A 20,269-nucleotide genomic window follows, 5' to 3' on the forward strand; every position below is an offset into this window, starting at 1 on the left:
TCTTAAAATGCAGATTAATTATCTAACAGACCAGAACTTTTTTTTTTTTTTTCCTACAGACTTTCTAATGATCTGTTGCATAAACAAACATCCAGACAGTTTTGTTTGCATTTCTGTCGGCTGGGATGTTCTTCAATAACTAAATAGTGACGGAGGAGACTTAAATCTTATTTAACACTCAGCAGGAACAGAACAAAAGGCATGTCAGTCCAAATCACTGAAAGACATGTCTCCTTAAAGACCCTTGGGAAGTCCAGCTACCATAATACCAAAAGGACCTGTTTCCCAAACACAAAACTTCAGATTTACCACAGAGCATTAAATTCTTTCCATGGTTATGCCATTAGGTTTCATTAAAGAAACTGCAACGCTGACATCCAACATTTAACAACTAGTATTCCCACCAACACCTTTTTAAATGAGCGAGGCATATTTTGCTGCAGAGATATCGTTCAGGGCTCTCTGCAGACCCAGGAAAATATCACTGTTCCCCAGCCATGGTGGAGTTACATTCAGAAGATCTGTCCAGCATGAGAAGGTTGAAGTTGGGGGAACCGTTGCAATGAGCTCTGCTGCTGCTCTCCCCTACTAACTCCTGCGTGATGCTCTGAACCCTTAAGTTATAACTTAAAAATCCCATCTTGATTTTAGATTTGCCATTGATAAAGGATCGAGCACAGTGGTCCTTTTCTCAGTAAGGGTAATTAACATGTTATTTGTACACTGTATTTTCAGTTTCCAACTACTCCATTTCTTTATGCCTTTTCTGACAGGTTAAAATGCTGTTGGTTATCAAAACCAATGCAAAGCAAGTGTGAAACATTATTATTCCAGTTTCACACCCACTTTCCCTTGGTGTGAACAATAATGCAAACTGCAAGACAGTGATGAATTGGACCTGGAGAGGACCAGATGCTCTGTGAACATTAGCGCAGTCTCTGCCCCAAACATTTTTCAGACTAAAAAGAGATGTGATAGCCTGCTTTCAAAGCTGTCCATGCACACACACAATCTTTTAACACCAGATGTTACCAGACCACACACAAGGTGGAGCAAAAATGGAAAATAAGCAGAGATCAAACAAGAAAACAGCAAGAGCAAACAATGAGTGCGGGTAGAGTAAAACATATTTTGATCAGACTTTGGGGGGTGAAAAAAGCAGATTTGGCACATGTAGCAGTTTGCAGATCAGCACTGGTTTCAATGAACTGCGTACTAGCAGTACTAGACTGCACCAGCGTGTCTGCAGCCAGGCTTTCTCCATGGCTCGGTTACTCCCCAGCCTTGCCACTTCACCTGAGACGAGCCACATTAAGAGCAGCTCCATCAGACACAGCAATTTCCTTCTTCATCATAGTCTGTAAAGAGAAAGCACAGGGCTGATGCCCAACATGAATCCCACTGTGGACTCAAACAACTAGCCTTGCAATCCCTCCGTCTCCGAGCAGGGCCAGAGAGCCATTTAAAAAACCCTCAGCATCAAAATGCAACGCCTTCTTCAGAAAAATGCCAACTTCTGTCATTGAACCAAAAACTTGTTGGTTTTCAGCAAAAAGTTAAAAAAAAAAAAATGTTAAGGGTGCACGAAATGTTGCACGGATTTTTAACAATCCATCCCCTCCTGATGAGGCCCAGACTATCTTTGATATCTGATTCAGATGTCCGTGTAGGAAGGGGAGAGAAGGGTGCAGAGCCACGATCATGTAGAAAGAGCTGATTTTCTGCTGAAACAGCTGAGGTGCGATCACACAGTTCATCAGTCTGCAATGTTAATGACGTAAACCACTTCAGCGAGAGCCATGGGAAGGACCCACAGTGACTCTCCCAAGGGAGGAGATGCAGGGGAACCGGCGTTACGCTGCATGGAATGAGCTGTTTGCCACCAGTCATCCTCATTCCCCCCCCTGCTGACACACACACACACACACTGACAGTCCCAGAAAGGAAAAACCTGTTTTTTAAAAATAGCAAAATCTTTAAGGAGCTGAGCACATGCCTGAGTGGGTGGGAAATTAGTATTATTATTACTTTGTGCTCACAGGGTCTAAGACCTCAGATGACTTGTTTGTGCCCAGAATGAATTTTTGCAGACTCATTATAAACCCTTGCAAAGCAGGGTTTATAAGGTCACAGAAGAATTTCCATTAACTGTAGCCTAGCTAGGGATTGCCAGTATGATCTATTTCTCTCATTTATGCATATGCAATGAGGCCAAGACGACTCTCCTTTGCTTTATTTCCACATCATCGTGCTGATGCTGAGCTAACCAAATAAACAAACTGAAAAACAAGTGGCAGGGGGCGGGGGGAGGAACAGAGAGACTAAGGAAAAAAAGTATGCCTGGCTCTCTCTCCCCTCATGAAGGATGCAAATAAATTCTGCAGACTTTGAAGCCAGGAGATCTCAGCAGAGATTAAAATCTCCTTGCGCTGGATGGCTCACCAGGTGCTAAGTTGAGACATCGCTCGGGTATTGCGTTATGCAGCCGCTTCCATGCAAAGGATGGCCAGAATAAGTATTGCTACCCTGCCACCTGGACCGAGACCTGGCTCAGGGACTGGCAATCAAGCAGAAATAGGAACCCTCTGGGCTCTCTGATCTCCCTCCCGCCACTGGGAGACCACAGCTTCTTCAAAAACCGCACTTCAGGCACTTAACAGTAACACTCGCCTTCAAACGCTGTAAACACTTCCCAGGTCTCTGGGTAAGAGGCACTGCGGATCTGGGTAGGAAATCACCCGTGTAGATGGACAGCTTAGATCTTGACTCCTTCTTCCTCATAAATCAGTAGAGCGGTCTCTATCCCCTTGGAAAATCCAGGGGAAGGTCCCACCAGACGGTCACGGAAGAGCTCACCAGGACTCAGCAAAGTTCCCCCCGATTCATTTTAAAGCCAGCCAGTCCAGCTGGACGCGGGCACAGCCTGGCTGCCCGCAGCCCCCGCTCCAGCCAGAGCAGCGCCCTGGCTCCCTGACCTGACTCGAGCGGCTTTGGGAAGAGCTGACCGTCAGTGCTACGTCACTGCAGACACCGCTCTCCACCCAGCCCCTGGACCACACAGTGCCGGAGATGGAGAGCACGGTTTGCCGGAGCAGAGTGTCTCCTGGGGCTCCCCTCCACCTGCAGCTTGCCCCCACAGCCACAGGGCCTTGTCAGCTGCACACACAGACCACTCGTATCACTTCACGCCCCTGCACGTTCTCCTGGTGGAATCTGAGATACACCCTGACTGCTGCTACAGTAGCCGAACCACTGGCACGCTCAAATCCAGCAGCCTTGTCTCTTATTTCTTCCAAATGTTCAGCCGCAAAAGCAAACCCTTTCTGTTGGCACGCTCGCTCTAACTCAGCTCTGATCCATTTCCACCTCCAAATCATTAAAGATAATAAATAGTCTAGCCTCTGTATGCGGAACCTTCACATAATCACCTATATATGCGCTGATCAGCGCTCCTCCATTCTACTTCTATTTTCTACAGCTTTACTAGGAAAGCCAGCACCGGACTCTGCCCCTTACCCTACAGCTACTTATTGCCCACATTCTTCTATTTATTTCCTAAAATTGTCTCTTTTGGGTGGATCTAACGAAAAATCCAAATAAATTAGGTCCATTGGTACATTTTCAGTTCCCGTTTCATTAGCCTTCCAAACGGCAAGCAGCATTAGGAAGGTCGGCTTCCCTGCTGCACGCCCATCCTCTTCATATAAGCTATGGTGATTCGACCCCCAAGGTCAGATCCATCCAAATATTTGAGTGATAATTAGACCCTCCCAGCTGACACAGAACAGAAGCAAAACTCACCTGCCCGATATCCTAGCTCTTGCTCAGATTCGATTTCACGGCATCACGTGGCAAAACTACTCCTGCTGTACTTGGCAGTTCCCTTTGCTTGCGTTCCTGCCTTGGTAACTTCCCAGCGAGGAGGAAGAGTCTTCTCTTTCACTTTAACACCTGCTGCTCTTTCACACTTTATTTACTTCAGGGCCCTGGGATGAACCATCCCCAGTCCTACTGATTTACAACACCCAGGTTTCTTCCTTTGGTCCCTTAATCCCTCTTTCAACAATTCAATCACTGCTAATTTACTGTGAATGGGGATTTCCTCGACATCCTGGTACAAGGAGATGACTCCACTTTTCCCCCAGCCAACTTTTCTCTCTGCCACAGCTCCTCATACCTCCTGGGGCTCAGGGAGCCTCCGTTCACTACTGCAGCTCTTGGAGGCATTTCGGCATCCTGCAGTTGCTTAGCCATGTTGGATGCCACCTACGCAGTGCTGCTTATGCCGCGCTGCACCCAGGAACACGAGGAGACTTTTCCCAGCCCCAGCAAGGTCTCCCACAGAGGCAGAGCAATGAGCAAGCAAAGCAGAGGACAACATTACAGCTGACAGGTCCCACGGCCGGCTCACCTCATTTGGCGTAGTCAGAGAGAAGCTCGTGCCGAGAGAGCTGGGTAAAACACAGCTACGTCTCCTTTCTCATCTCTCGCGTAAGGCGCCTGCAGGGACATGGCTGAAAAGCACCCAAGGAGTCCCATGCTCGCTTCTTTATTTACATTAGCTTCTATTGACAGTAGTTGAGCATTTTAAGGTACAGGAAACATTTCTGGGTTTACTGCCTCGATAACTTTTGAACTGCTTGAAGCTTGCCAGCTCTGTTCTACCCATCAGCCGCTCGCTGTTGACCAACGTGGAAATGACCCTGTTCAAGCTGGTCCTCACCACATTTTCCTCCACCTTCATTAAAAGTAACTGCCACAGGCACCAGAACAAACAACACGAAAAGCAGTGTTATATTAATGCCACAAATTGTCCTTCCAAGCCATGTCCCACGGATCAGATGAAAAGTTATTATAGAGATCCTTAAAATGGCTCCGTTACTTCCTCACAGGTTTTATAGCTTCTGTTATCTCTCCAAGCCCCCCATTTTTCTTGTCAGAGAACCCACAACAGCGTTAATAGTTCCCCTAAGAGGGTACAGCCAGACAAACCGGAGTTTGTAGTCTCCAGTGCACAGGCACGACCCTGCAGTAGTACCACAGTCTGTTTTCTGTACAAAGCTGAAAGCTAAGTTTTCCATTCCTGTACAAAGCTTTCATCACGGAGTCGCTAATATCTCACTGATTTCTCCGTATCGTTCCCTCGAGTCTAAGAGACACCCTTCAAGCTGTTCTCATCTTGTTAGACCACGATTTCAGCGTGTTCCTCCTATTCACGCACAGCAAGAGGTTCCTTGTATCAACAGATACCTCAGCTTTGTATATGCTGCCTTGGAAGCCTCTTGCCCAGAGCAGAAAACATTTCTGAGACAACTTGCAAAACTTCTGTCTCGCCTTCTGCCTGGCTGCCTAGAAGCATGAAAACTAAATAAAATCTGACCCTAACAAGTACTGCACAGGAAGATCTCCACCCAAAGTCAGCATGAATCAATATTCACAACCCAGCACATCAGCAAGCCTTTAAAAAGGGCAAGACGCTGACCACCTGCACATGCTTGGTCCCGGCTGAATACAGAATAAAGCTTAAACCATCTTAAAGAAAATGGAGTTTCTTGGACGAGGGAGTTCTCCTTCGTCTGTATGGCCCAGCTATGTCTGATTCTAAGCACGCATCTGCTCCTTCCTGGTCCTTCATCACTTGCGTCACCTCGCGCTCCTCCTCGCCCCTGCTTTTACCTCCTTCCTCTTTCTCCACTGACACAAAAGCCCGGCCCACGCAGGCACTCGCTCCCCATGCAGGCTCAAGCAGCGCCCATTCTGCATGCACACCCAGTAAAAAACACACAGCTTCTCTTCCAGCCAAAGGGGCCCAAGGCCTTTCCTAGGTCTCCTCTGGCCCTATTGCACATGCCAAACCAGCTGCTTCTCCCAGAGGAATTGGAATCTAAACCAACGTGGTCAAAGCAGCTGTTGCGGCAGAAAGCAGAGATCCTACATTGCAGTCAGATGCTTTCCCACCAGAACTCGTGCAATCCGCCAGCATCTAGCTGAGGATCTTCCCCAAGTCCTGGGTGAGTTTTAAGTCCACTCGCTGCTTTTCCATCAAGCAAAGAAATCAGCGTGAGCGCACACACGCAGGAGAGATGGGATTTCCTGGCACGCTTTAGCTTTCGGAATAGATAGTTTGGAAGCAGCGCTGCACGTACCTGCCTTGCTGTTCCTTTGATGAGCTCTCTGAAGACCAGCTCCCTCGAATCGTTTGCCACGCACCCACAGATTGCTGCACGCTCTTTGGCATCTGGATAGTTAGGCCTTTGCCAGCCCACATGACTCCTTGGCTTATTTTCCTTGCACAGCTTGCAAAAGAAATCTCCAGCAAGATAACTTGCAGGCAGCAGCAGCACTGTCTCTGTGTCTCTCTCAGAGCTGCAGGCAGCTCCTCTAAACCCCCCATTTAGAGCCAACCTTTCACAGGAGACTCTTCTCAGGGAGATGTTGATGCCTTTATCAGCCTTGCTCTCTCCCCTTCCCGCTCCCCCAGGCAGGACTCTGGGAGACACACTGGCCTGCCCCCACCCACGGCCCTTCATTTCAGGGTTCACCTTCCTCAAGCACCCCGTTCCCCCCACCAAGAGCAGAGGCACCATCCCCACAGGAGGCAGCCCACAAAGGGTTAAGAGAAATGGCCACTTAAAGAGAAAAAGAGCATTCTGGTTTGCCGCGCTCACGCCGTAAAGCCCTCCTGCTCAAGACAGGCTCCCTTTTTCCCCACGCCCCAGGTACAGGTCTCTCGTCTCAGGGCGTTAATTCATGCCAGACACAGGGAAAGAAGCCCCTGCAAACCAGAAAGAGCCACACAGCAACTTTCCCAACTTCTGGCTTTGCTAATCAGGCCCAACCCCGAAATGGAAACCAACGGGGAAAGGTTCAGCCGCTTACCATCTATTTCTCTACCCAGATGGTTCCCTTCAAACACACAGCCTAATATGCATAAATACTAAAGCAGCCTCGCATCGAGACTACTTTGAGAACGCCTTGGCACGGCAGGAGCCTCACTGCGGATCGCCTTCAGAGAGCACGCTTCTACCCCTATGCGAAACGAAGACTAAAGCAAGCCGTGGCAGAAAAGCACCGCGTACGGTTAACATCCACCTCCTACCTGCGAGCACACACGTCCTAACGCCCAGGAACCGGTCGCAGGAGCAGCCGCTGGCTGCTGGCGACAGCTCTACAGGAACGCCAGCGACTCCATGGGGACGCTCGCTCGCTCGCTGGTGCTGTAGACCCTCGGCTCCCCGTCCAGGGAAGCAGGGAAGGCTCCGCTCTCGGCTAACTGCAGCGGTCACATCCAGCTGGGATGCGGTCGCCGAACCTCTTCTCGGAGAAAAGGCCGTCTCGCCTCAGAGAGACAAAAGGACCGGTTCCTGCTGGGGCCGAGGAGGGGAATCTCCCACGGCGTGGGGCAGGCGGTGCCCAGCAGTGCTCCGGCAGGAACGCTGCCCGGGATGCGGTGGCAGAGCAAGCCGGCCCTCAGCATCTCCCGCTAGCGGAAGGCCCCCAGGGAGGCAGGGCGCTGCTCCGGGTCCTCCAGCAAGCAGCATCTCACCGCAAAGGAGGCACGCGTGGGAGACGAAACGAACCTCATGTATGTCAACTTTCCCGAGGGTCGCAGCCTTGAGGTCTCGAGCCTGCCAGGCTGGGAAAGAAAGAAATCCGACAGGGGACGAGAGCTGAAGAGCACTGGCAGCAGCTCTCACTTATGCAGAGCGCCCAGTCAGAGCTGCAGGCTACGCCAGAGTTCGTGCATAAATAACACAGAATAAAGTTGGGCCTAGGGAGAGGTTTCTGCACGGAGTTTTCCCCCGCTGCCCAGAATCAACGCTGCTCGCTCGTTAAAGGAGAATCCGTGTCGGCATCAAGCCTGCACGGATGTGCATACGACGAGTACCCCGTGTATTCTAAGAGAAATTATTCACAAGCGCAACTCCGCCAAGACGTGTTCCAGAACAACGAGCCCTTTCTTCCCAATCCAAAGGCTGAGAAAAATACCTGTTAAACAGCATTTCCCTCACTGCTTATGACTGTAGCACGCAGGCTGCGAACGCAGCAACACACAAATACGCGGGGAGCATCCATCCCAGGCAGCCCCGCTCCTGCTCTCCCGTACAGATGTCCCCCACACGCTTCCACGCGCCAGAGACATCCCGGGAATTGTTCCCAGGTTATCCCTAGGAGTTGTAGCCCTACAGAGTCGTCGCCGTCGCCCCGCGCTCTTTGAACTCCAGCTCTCCTGGAAGCTGGAGCGTGACATTTTGGCAACTCTTGCTACGCTAAAAACACTGCGGCCGCCGACAACCAATCCGCCCCCCCCCCCCCGAAGGGCTGGCAGGAAAGTCCTTTATAGCAAGTGCCGCCCTAAGAGCGGGCGGGCGGGCGGAGGGGGATCCCTGCCGCCGGCGACCATGGAGAGCCTGGCAGATTTCGGCTCGGGTTCGCACCTCGCTGCCGGGGGCTCCAACGCCTCCCGGCCCCGCGGCTCCGCAGCGGCGGGCGGGCCAGCGGCTCTCCCCGGGGGTCGCAGCCGGAGCCGGGGCCGGCATCCCGCGGCGGGAGGGGGGGGAAGACGACCCCGGGCTGGCGCTCCAGCCCCCGGGGAGCGGCGCCACGGCGGGGGGGGGGGGGACGACGACGACGACGGGACGCTGCCTGCGAGCGGCGGGCCCCCCCCCGATCCTCCGATCCTCCCTCCGGCAGGACGCGGGGACGCCCGACCCCCTTCCCCGCGGCGGCCCCTACCTGGGCTGGGCGGCTCAGGCTCGGCTCGGCTCTGCCCGCGGCTCCTCCGGCCCCGGCTCCGGCAACAACGGCAACAGCGGCGGGCCCCCGGCGGCGAGCGGGGGAACTGCAGGGGCGGGGGGCGGTTGCCGGGGCACGGCGCCGCGGGAAAGGGGCTGCCGGCTGCGGGGGCCCCCCCGCGGGCGGGGAGGGAGGGAGGGAGGGAGGGAGGGAAGGGGGGGGAGGAGGGAGGGAGGGAAGGGGGAAGGAGGGAAGGGGGGGGAGGACGGAGGGCAGGGAGCTGGGATGGAGGGCAGGGGACTGGAGGGGGGGAGGGCAGGGGGCCGGAACTTCCAAAAGTGACCGGTATTCCTAAACCTAGGCTGAGCGCTCCTGGGAGTGAGATGTGATTTTTGGAAAGGCTGTGCCTTCTCCCCACACGTCCCACAACCTTAACTGCCGTGGGACTCCCTGGTATCAGCCGGGACCCTGACTCTCCTCCCCATGTGTCCTCTCCGAGGCTGGCCGAGAAGGACGCAGGGCGAGGTGCTTCTGCCCACAGCTCCTAAAATCCTCATAGGAAATGTTAATCTCCTCCTTGTGCCCTGACCAGTGACGCATGCTGGGCCAGAGACATCGTCTAGCACTGGGAAACTGGCAGGAGAGGGGAAAAACAGGACCTGTCCTACAGTGCAAGGCTGAGAAATGCAGCGCCAGCCGGTCAGTTTTCTAAGCTGTGTCCCTGTAGACCGTAACGCTCCAGCCTCCTCTGCTACACTGCAGTTTGTTTTCCTGTTTGGTTGGTTTTAATAACGAGAAAAGCAAAGCTTTTAAACCATCAATTAATTGGACTCTTGCATTAGAAGCAATGAACTATTATTTGACAGAAATTCATCTTCCCCTCCTGCTGAGAAGAAATAAGCTGGAGGAAAAGAATCAGCTTCGCAGGAGGAGAAAAAAAACCCGCCTCTGCTTCAGAGACAAATTACTCATAAGATACATAGGTAACAAGCACTGGGCGCTTTGAGCTCATCCCTTTTACACATCATTTCCCTTAGGACAACAGCTACAAGTCAATTGCTTTGCGAATGATCCCCGTGCCTTTGCACCGGTGACCCTGCCCAACAGGCCATTCCAAGCATTTATTATTCTCAGAATAAAAGAGCGTTTCCCTATGTCTGGGCTGCATTTGCTTTTAATTTATGGTTGTGGCCCTCAAGGTCCAGATTCACAACTGTCTGGGCCGTAGCTCAGCACCGCATGGAGCGGCGCGTTCTGCTCGTGTCCGAGTACGGGCAGAGCAGGTGGCAGCGGGGGTCCGGGGGACAGGAACGCGCAGGTTTGGCTGACGGAGCTTGGCATCGCTTCCAGGCTGAGAGCAGCCTCTGTGCAAACTCCAGAAGCGGGCAACAGACGGAGCCTAGCTCTTACCTCAGCGCTGCCCACATCCCCAGCCGGGCAGGCCTTCCTCCGTGTGTCCCTCGCAGGCATGATCCCACCAGATGCTGCGTCCTCCTCATGGCTCCTGCCATCTCCTGCCTTTGGAGGCGTCCGCTTGTGCAACCACGCTGCTTGCTTTTAGACATTTTTTGCGTGGTTCAGGTACATCTCTGCATGGCCCTAAGTCCTTCATGCGAGTATTGGAGCCTCAGCCTTGCTGTTGTACTCTTAGAAGGTAACTTAAGACGTGGAAAGCTAATACAAGGCCTTCACCTCAAAAGCTCTGCGAGCCATCCTCTGGCACAGTATCAATCGGTGCAGAATCACAAAAGTTGGGGCACCCTTGCCAGCCAACGGCAGGTGAGAACTAACTCAAAGAAAGCAAACCAGAGGAGACGGCGATCCAGAGAGTTGTCTGCGGTCCCCAGGGACCTGGAAAGCAGAAGGCAGATACGCTGCCCGACCCTGCTGTCCAGGGGGGGCAGTGGAAAGCCTTCGTTCCGCCTCACCTGTGAGGGACAAACCTCCAGCCCAACAGAAGGTGGGGGAGCAGCAGGCATGGCTGCACACCCTCCCTCACCGCATCGTCAGGACCGGTCCTGTCCTACGAGTCCTGCAAGACAGCGAAGGACAGCATGGCTGAGCTCCGTCCTGCTCCCCTCCTTCCTCCTCCCCTGCTCTTGAAAAGGCCAGGTTCTCCTGCTGCAAGTCTCACCGCTAAGTTTGAGCCAAGATCGCTGCATTCCAATTATTTCCAACTTCATTTCCTCTCTCCAGTTTCTGAGACAGTTGTGTTTTATTTAAAACCTTTTGGGACCTTTGTGCTCGAGATAATTCAGCAAGGGAACAAATGGGGTAGAAATTGTCTGCAAATAAATCTGGTTTGGTTTGGAAATAAAAAGGATTCTAATCATGAGAGAGAGGTTTTGAAACTGCCTTCTGATACAAAGTGTTACGTGGGGAGAGGAGGGGGAGGGAAGCCATCCAACTAGTTTTAAAATAGAGTTTGGTCATTTTATGAATGAGGTTATCTGACACAGTTGCCTGCAAAAGCAAGGCAGTTTGATGACCTAGAAAATCCTGTTTGTGGGAGGAACTATTGTTGTTGTGAGACTATAAATCCAAAGATTACAGAGGGTTTGGGATCCCACTTACGCTGAAGGGCGCAGAAAGACAGTGGAGAGACACTGGTACTTCAGAAAGCCCGGGAGGCAGCGTCTGTCCCAGGGGCTCGGCCACAAAGGACCCTCCAGGGTGTTCAGGACAGAGCACTGGTCCCCGCTGCACCAGACAGCCCTGAAGGCTCCTTCTCTGGGATTCACCGCTAAGATGCTTCCTAACATCAACGAGGCACAGAGGGGAAATCAGACGGCCTTAGAAAACGAGTTAATCGTCCAAAACAGGAGCTCAAAACAATAATCATACTACTGCAGGTCCAGCTCAATCTAGACCACAACATGCTTTCCCCAGCAGTAGCTTTACTAGCTGTGCCCATGCAGGGTGTAAGAAAGCCTGCAGTGATGCATATGGATCAGTCTGTCCCTATTTTCACAAACAACAGGCTGTTTGTTCCATGGAATAATCTACAGATCCAAACATCCAGGGGAAATAGCCACCATCAGTAATCACACTGCTTACCTCATGGCATATTATATATCTAAGCAATTAAATTATCTTTTCCCTCTCAGTTGCACTAAGAGGGGCTCTGATCTCAAATTGACGTGAAGTTGAGTCGTGAATCATTTAAACAACTGCTACATTTATCTTCATAGGTGGCTATATTTCAGCAGAAGAGTAAATAACAGTACCACTGTAAAAAAGAGTCAGTCAAATGCATGAAGTACTGAGAGATTTCTGGGGATAACAGACATTCCAAAAGGCAAGATTTCTCATTTGATTGAAATACAAAAAATAAATCTAATATATATGTGCCAGATTTTTTTTTCTTCGAGGTTCATAACAACTTTCTGTTGGTAATAGAACATGTCCAAATTAGATAATTTTATAGATAAGAACAGCTTTGAAGGAACCGGTTAGCGGAGTAAGTATCTTGTGGTAGTTACATAAAAAAGCCCATCTAATTATATATATATATTTAGATGCTCAAAGAAGTTAGTAGGATGAGTTAGATAAATAAGGAACATTTTGTGGAACAGTTTGTTTGCTTTCTTTTTTATGCAAAAGAAAATGTGTGTGAATTTAAAAGAGCTAAAGTCAGAAATGGCATCTGCGATCCTGATGCAAAATTTGGGGGGGGGGGGGGATAACTAGTAATCCCATTTGATGAGGCCGCTTCACACGCTACGTTGTGTAACTCCTTCCACCCCAGCCCCTGCCCCACGCACACGAAGTCCCAAAGCTTTTCTCTGGGTGAGGACATGCCCCTGCCAGATCACTCACGGCACTAAAATGCAGCAGGTGCATACGTGGTTGCAGGATCTAGGCTATATAAAGTATAAGAACTGCGGAGGCCACCACTGGCATTTTGTTGGTTCATTGTTCTGCAGCCAGGAATGCAGATTTCCCAGGCACTCTGGGTGAGAGATGACTTGCCTTACAGGCCTGTTTCCCAGAGATGTGGGAGCCCTGCAACCGCACTGGCATTACTAAGCTTTAAACAGCTACTGCCACAATCATAGTGATCATTTTTGCTTGAAATGCAGTGATATGCCCCCATTCACAGAAATTCCTGGCTAGCACCGTTACCAACCAACAGCTGGGCATTCAGTCTCATGTTGTCTCTAGGCCATATCTTACCTATCAACAGCCTCCATCCTTACACTTCTGTTTATTCCCAATTTTGAAAGCAACCCATTCCTTTAACTACCATTTAATCTCACAAATGTATACATATATATGTATATATGTAGTTAGTGCCTAACACTTCCAAAAGAGATTGATTGCGTACTCACTCAGGTGCTGTACTCACAGTGAGACAATCCTGGAAGATCAGAGCATTTAAATAAGGTTCAAAAAAAAGCATGTGCAGTACCTTGCCATTTTAGAGATGGGGCCAGAGCAATGACATGATTTCAGCAAGGTCACACAGGCTCGCATAGCAAATCTCAGAACTAAACCCAGACCACCTTTGGTCACAGCCCTGTGCTTTCACAAGGAGATCTATCCCCTTCAGACAACAATAAATATTGGACTGATTATTTGCAAAGTGTTTATCTTCAATTGCATCTTAGTTTCCCTTGCTTTTTGGTGTTCTCTTCCTTGTAATTACTGCCATAAAAGGATGCTTTCTCCTATATGTATTCCATTCACGCACCAAAGAAAATAAAAGCAGTCATTTAAAAAGCAAGGCAAAAAAACCTCCAAACCCAAAACCAATCAAAAAAACCAACCCACAAAACCCACCTCTCTTTGAAATGTGAAAGCAAAAGATTAAGAGACTTTTGGGTGAGAAATAATTAACAGAAGGGAGTAATGAAGAATGAAACTGACTTCAGAGATCTCATCAGCAGGTTGGCCGAAGGACTAAGGACACAGCCCAGAGAGGAGGAGACGCCGGGTTAGCTGCTCTGGGTTCTGACATCGACTGGCTCACCCGCGGAACCCAGGAGGAGTTTTTTGCACCTTCCCCATCTTTGCAATGGGTTCAGGGAGCTCCGGCCCCGGAGTCTCTGCTCTGGCTGTGAGTCACTCTCGGGCAAATTAGTCTGCCCTTAAATCTCCACCAATTTATAAAGCCTCCAGTCTTCAGAGAAAAAGCACTCAGAGGTGCAGAGCCACCTTTTTTCTCTTTCCAGTTTCTGAAGGAACTGTAGATACCCTGGACTCACTTGTCTCTCAGGGTTGGCCAGCTGATGTACCAAGCTGTCTTGAGCTAGCAAATGCTTTTCGGAGTTGAGCTCTGAGCACCCCGTTCTGACTTTTCTCATCAGCACAGCGCACAGTATTTTCCAGCACTAACACTTCCATGGAGAGTTAAGAAAGTAAAGCAGAGAAGACAAAGGCTCAGGGCCTAGGACGGTGTGCATCAGCACGGTCACCTGAACAGAAAAACATAGATCTGCTGAGAATCCAACTCCCAAGTCTCTTAAGCATATTCCAAGTACAGAGCAGAGTCCCAGAGGAGCAGCTGAAGCAAGGCAGCCACCCCAGCACACGCTTCTGATGCAGACATTGGCACAGCAACACGTGCCGTTGGAGGATCGGGTTTACTGAGAAGAAAGAGGAGGCAAGACTGGAGTCTTTCCTTGCTCACTTGCTAATACTGGCTAAGCTACTATGAGCTCCTCTAGGTATGTGACTGACAGGGGACATCCACAGTCACTGCCATGCCAAGTGGGCGGCAGCTGCCACCTGCAACACCATTAGCAGCATGGAAGAAATACTTTTGGGGTTCGTTATTTTTGTTTCTAAGGTAGACAGATACTGTTTGACCTCACATAAGCATTTTCTTTTTGCCAACTCCAGACCAGATGCAGAGCCCATTTTATAGAGAGAGACAGATGAGCAATAGCTCAGCAGTGACAGGGGTAGTTTTATTACAGCAGAATAAAGAAATTGCAGAGGAAAAAAGATGAGTTCAATATAAGATACAATTGAGGCTATTTGACTTCTGCTGCATGCATCCACTAAAATGATGATGATCAATGGGTCAGAGTGGCTTTCAAAACACTGTGAACCTGTTTTTTCCATGACAAAAGTTGCAAAAAAAAAAAAAAGCTAAAAAAAAAATTCAGCGTTTGGAGGCAAAATACTGGGTAAAGGGCATGCCCAGCAGAACATAGAACAGGCAGTTCTATAATCAAATTCTTGTGTTGAATAGTCAACAAACACCAGAACCACTGGAGAAAAGGGAGGGCATCTCTTCTGCTAAGTACTGTCTAATTAGACTTCAGAGTTTTAAAAGGAGATGGTTGAAGGAGAAGGAGCAGAAACCTCCAGCAGGATTTAAAAATGCAATGAAGACCCACAGAGAAGGGTTTAATCTCCTTCTCATCACAAAGGTCAAAGGGAAACAGATGGAGTTAAATCAGATACATCTTTATAAAACTAAAGAGAAAGCATTCTTCCAAACTGGAGCTGACAAGAGGCGAACACAAAGCTTTCTCCTTTCCATGCTAATTCAGAATGGAGATGTTGTTTTAGCACCAGAAGTGGGATATTAATTGAAGCTTCTGGGAAGAGGAAGGAAGATGGGCTCATTAATATCCTAGTATAACAAAAACCTCGGATAATACAAATTATTGCAAAACCTCCAGAGACCCGATAGAAATGTAGATTTACTCTCCCATCCATGGAGCTCCACTTAACACAGTTTATTCAGCAGCACTGAGTAAATATCAACAAGAAGGTTAAAATATTGATCAGGGAAATACTTCACGCTGAATAAGCTGCAGACATCTGGAAACAAACAAACCGGTGCAAGAAAGCCGCAGAAATATTTTGGGCATTTTATTCTGCCAAAAGCCCAACTGATGATTTGCAGCTGTAATCTCCCATCTGGTGAGGAAGAAGGGGAAAAATAGATGCTCCCTGACTGAAGAAGGAAGCCCTGTCCGTTTTTTGGTTTGTGATATGGAGAAATGCAAGAGCAATCTACAGTCATCTCAAGGAAGGAACAGACTTCTCCCAGAACTATTTTCCAAGAAGTGGTCAAATCAGTTAACAGGTCTGGAAACCAATTTGCAACGCTTCCAGCTCTGCAGAATGGCTCTGAAGTCTCTCGTACAGTAGCAGCTGTATTTTCCTACTTTGTTGCATCTCTCGCTGTCTGGGCAGTACTGCTCCAACCTTTCCAGTGTAGAGCTGAGAGTTGTATCATAACTTTTGACTTCCTATGCCTCTCCCTCAGAAGCTATGATGACCCTCCTTTTTAAATAATAGGTCTCTCAAAAATTTTTAAGATTTGTTAAGCCAACATCTTAACACAGACATAAGCTAGGTATCAAACCCATACTGTAGCATTACACTCATGTGCTTACCATCTAAATGTTGGATCACACTTAAACATATCCAAGCTTTCATTTTGTGTGAGCTGTGCCCTGCCCGAGTCCATTTCTCTGGTAATACATTTACCTTCACGATAATCCAACCAAGTGGCAAAGAACACATGCCAGGAACTGGACAACTTCCATTTTATGCCAACCTTCATTAATATTTTGGGAGAAGAAAAACAACAACAATAATCTAAAATCCATTGACTAGTTGATAAAAAGAAAGGGTAATTTATAGACAGTCTTCAGCAAATACCAAGGCCACCCTTACCAAAAGATTTCTCCTGGAACAAAGTGGAATTGTCACCTTTTGACATTTGGGGTGGTGGTGGGTGGATAGAACTGCCATCCTAATTGCCCCCAAAGATCCTAGAATCACTGGGTGTGCGAGCAACAATGCCAAATACCTCTAGACAAATACCCCTAGACAAATACCCCTAGACCTAGAGTAAAGACTAGGAGAGACATTTCACAAAAAAGACTGGGAGGTGAATGGCACAGGAGACGCATTACAAAGTTAGCACTGCTTGCATCTCAGGATCCCAAAACATGCTGCAACTTCACTTAGACTCCAAGATCTCTGGCCCAGAAACTGGTCTTGTAAAGTTTGTAGCACAGTGAAGTCCTCAGTCCCAGCTAAAACTGTCAGGCATTACCACAGAAGATATATTCACGGACAAGTATTAACAAACACGCCAACATTTCTGGGAGCTATGCTGCATGACCACAATACTTTAAATAACATAACCCAGAAACAACACAAACCCATCTGAAATAAGACGCTCATGAATCCTCTATTGTGTCTTCCTTCCCTATGGCAGGCAGCAAGGAGAGATTAATTCCATGATTGTGTGTGTGAAAAGAGCCCTGAAAGATGCAGTACAGTTCTCTCCGATCCCTAGCTGGGATTCAAGGGCATAGGCTGCAGAAGACACAAAGCTCAGATTTTTCTGAGCTGTTTATTTTGAATCATTTATTTACAGCAGCGCAGTAAAGGGAATATATAAAGTAACATTTAAATAGGCAAAACACGAACAGCATCATTAGAAAAGCATAATAGAGCTCAGATTACCAATTATAATAAAGTAATCTCTCAAGGAGGTTCACATACATACTGCAGAAGGGGGAAAAAAAAGAAAGAAAAAAAAGAGGATTCTAAACATTCAGAAATATACCTGATTTAGCATGTTTTCTGGTTTGGTCCTTGTTTTTTTATTCACTTATTTTTATCAGCCCGTCTATCAGAAATGTGACTGCATCGCTTTCCAGGAAGTCAAAAGCTGAAGATAGGAGTATCACTAAATGATAGGGATTCATGTAAAGCATCCTCTGCAGATAATAAAACAAAACAGAGGCCTTGGCACAAAACGCTTAGCACAGATGTTCCATATTAAAAAATTTGCAAGTTCCCTCAACAGCAAGTTTGAATTTCACTTCTCTTTCAAATTTCTATTTGATCCTAGTGGAGGGGAAAATATCCAGCAAAAGAATGGAAATGAAAAGCCTCAAGTGCTCCCATGCACTGATACGCAAAGCAGTTTAATACAGCTTGTGTTATGTGACTGTCCCCATAGGCGCTCTATCCCACATCTTGTAAAGAGGAGGCAAGGGCTGGCAAGCACAGGGGTGAAGTTTCATCTTCTAGAAACTCTAACTCGGTAAAACAGAGCAGTCTAGAGAGGAAAAAACAGCGTCTTGTTCTGCTGCACACATCACTTCACGCATATGCATCGTCTTTGTGAACACTCCAGAGAAGGCAGTCTCAAAAAGAACTTGCTGGAAGAAACCAAATCGATTCAAAGGTATAAAGCTTAAAACCAAAAGACATAATATAAGGAAGAAGATTCACTTTACAGAACACAAGCAAACTATTGTTTAAGCTCAATGGACTCTGGCTAACATTTGATATAAAGCTGCAGCCTTTTAGTTGGACAGCAAATGCTTGCAGTTATGCTTCAGGGGAAAAATTAGTCCAGCAAGACTTAAACGATAAAAATTTGCAAGACACTAAGCTGTAATATCATGTTGAAAGGCTACATACTCACAGTTCCTAACCATCAAACAGATTCCATTTTAAAAATAAGAATAAGCTTATAAGTTAATAAAATCAACTTGGCCAATTTCGTTGGATAATGGTTCTGGCTGGATTTAGAACTACAATGCTAGAAACTTAAAAGCAACCCCTACAGCAGGTAAAGTGCTGGAGCACAGGAACACAAAACTGACTTGAAACAGAAAGCAAAACTCACTGTTCAGGTTTAACTGTCAAACATGATCAGATGAGCCAAAGCATTAATAGTGACAGCTATGCTGGACTTGTTAAAGCGTTCATTAAATTGCTGTTAGTGATACAAAGAGGGAAATATCAGCAAACAAAAAGTATTCCAGTGAAATGCAGCAGTGGGTGTTGCACCTCAGTAGGAAATTTCACTATAAAGGGCAAAATTCCATTTCCAAGCCACATTTAGCAACTGCGGAAAACAGAATGGCCACACTTGCGCTATAAGCTGTGCAAAACACAACCAAGGCATCACTTACCATGGTGAACATCCTGAAGTATCATTCTCGTCTTGGATCAAGTCACAGATTTGTTTGTGTTCTCGTATTTGATGTTTTGTGCTACTTCCACCTTACTGGTCAACACTAAAGAGAAGACATAGGGACACTGTTCCCTGTACAATAAAGATTGCATCTGGCAAGGAACCAAACACCACCATCCTTTAAAATGCAGCTCCCAAACAAGCTGTTGATTTCATGAGCTTTCTTTTGCCCTGGTTTAGCATGATACTCATTGTATTATATACCATATGCAGATACCCCCGTTAGATTATAGCCTTCATGTAACACTGCTGCTGACACCAACACAGAGAAAGTGTGTTGGTACACACTTGTACAAAAGTACAAGTCCAGAATGTGATGGGCGGAGAAGCATTGATTACTTACTGATCTGGAACCTCAATTCTTTCAGGAGGCATGTTTGACTTTAGAATAAGACTAGATACCCACTAATTCATTCTGACCAGCAGAAATTTGGTCAAGGTACATAAGCATCTGTGAAAGTCTGAACCTGGTGTCTTCAATGTCAGAATTTTGAAGACTTGATTAAAATCTCTTGAGATTCAGTAAATTTTTTTTTTCTTTTTTATTTACACCTGTGGGTATTTTTATTTTTTAACAGGGCTTTGAAGACACACTGCTATAAGCAGCTCTTTAAGCAGAGACTGCCGAGTCCAGAAACAGGCATTTCTTGCAGTTTATTCACAAGGTTAGGATGGGGATGAGAGACGGACGGTTAGAGTGAGGTCATCAATTAGAACCAAAGTTGCTCAGGTGGCCCAAACATTTCCTCTGAAACTAGCAGGAGATAGCACAGCAGGAGGGGAAACAGTGCTTGGAACTACAGGACCCTTTCACCTTGACCAGATGATGCAAGCAGAATTTTCTCACTTTGCCAGTCAGCTGGGCACAGGCAGTGCCCACAGGAGAGCTCAGCCCAGGAGGCCCTCGCTCTCTCCTCAAGGAAGAGCAACTGATCAATAAGAATTGCGTTAACTGGGAGAACTGGGGTCCCACATTTGCGACAGCAGCAACAGACTCTGAAAGGTCATTTGTACCAAATGAAAGCTTCCTTTGCCGATCAAGACAGTTTGTCCTGTCAAACACTCCGGGCAATTAAAACAAGACAACCCCCAAAAAAAATCCAGCAGACAAAACTTATTTACTTTAAGCTTATTTAATGATATTTGAAACGCTTAAATTTTCTATTTCCCAGATCCTGAAAACAGTCTTTTTTTAAGTGACCAATATTTAATTCCAGAAACATACAACCTTATCAGCTAAGTCATAAAAGAGCTATTTTACAAACATACATCTGGATAATTAGAACAATAAAGTCTTTTTAGACATTCAAACATGATCAGTAAAAATACAGGATTATTAATAAAGATTTTTGTGTATTTTTTAAAGAATACTTCCAGATTTTTTTCTTCTCTTTAAAGTAAATCTCTGTTAAGAGTACATGATTGTATGTTGTACAAAGAAAATAAAAATATTCTAGTATGAAGAGAGCTCCACAAGACTTAATTCAAAATAAAACAGCAGTGTTTTGGCTGCAGTATCCCTTTTGCAGTACATCTGCTTGTCAGTTGGCACCTTTAGGGGAG

The 20,269-nt window shown here is 47.4% G+C and overlaps 1 protein-coding gene across 3 annotated transcripts in view; it reads right to left on the bottom strand.

Annotated features, from left to right (window-relative positions):
• Positions 1 to 20,269, bottom strand: part of ARHGEF12 (Rho guanine nucleotide exchange factor 12) — a 163,332-nt gene that overhangs the window by 62,800 nt on the left and 80,263 nt on the right. For 2 of the 3 annotated variants that reach the window (XM_049800231.1, XM_049800229.1), the window contains one exon: positions 18,645 to 18,749. In XM_049800231.1, coding sequence (XP_049656188.1) covers positions 18,682 to 18,749 — 68 coding nt within the window. In that variant the 3' untranslated portion in view covers positions 18,645 to 18,681. Of the gene's footprint in view, positions 1 to 17,499; positions 17,883 to 18,644; positions 18,750 to 20,269 lie in introns of those variants that run through there. The other variant, XM_049800228.1, reaches the window with a different exon arrangement.

This window comes from Accipiter gentilis, chromosome 5 (genome assembly GCF_929443795.1).
Source record: "Accipiter gentilis chromosome 5, bAccGen1.1, whole genome shotgun sequence".
Lineage (NCBI taxonomy): Eukaryota > Metazoa > Chordata > Aves > Accipitriformes > Accipitridae > Astur > Astur gentilis.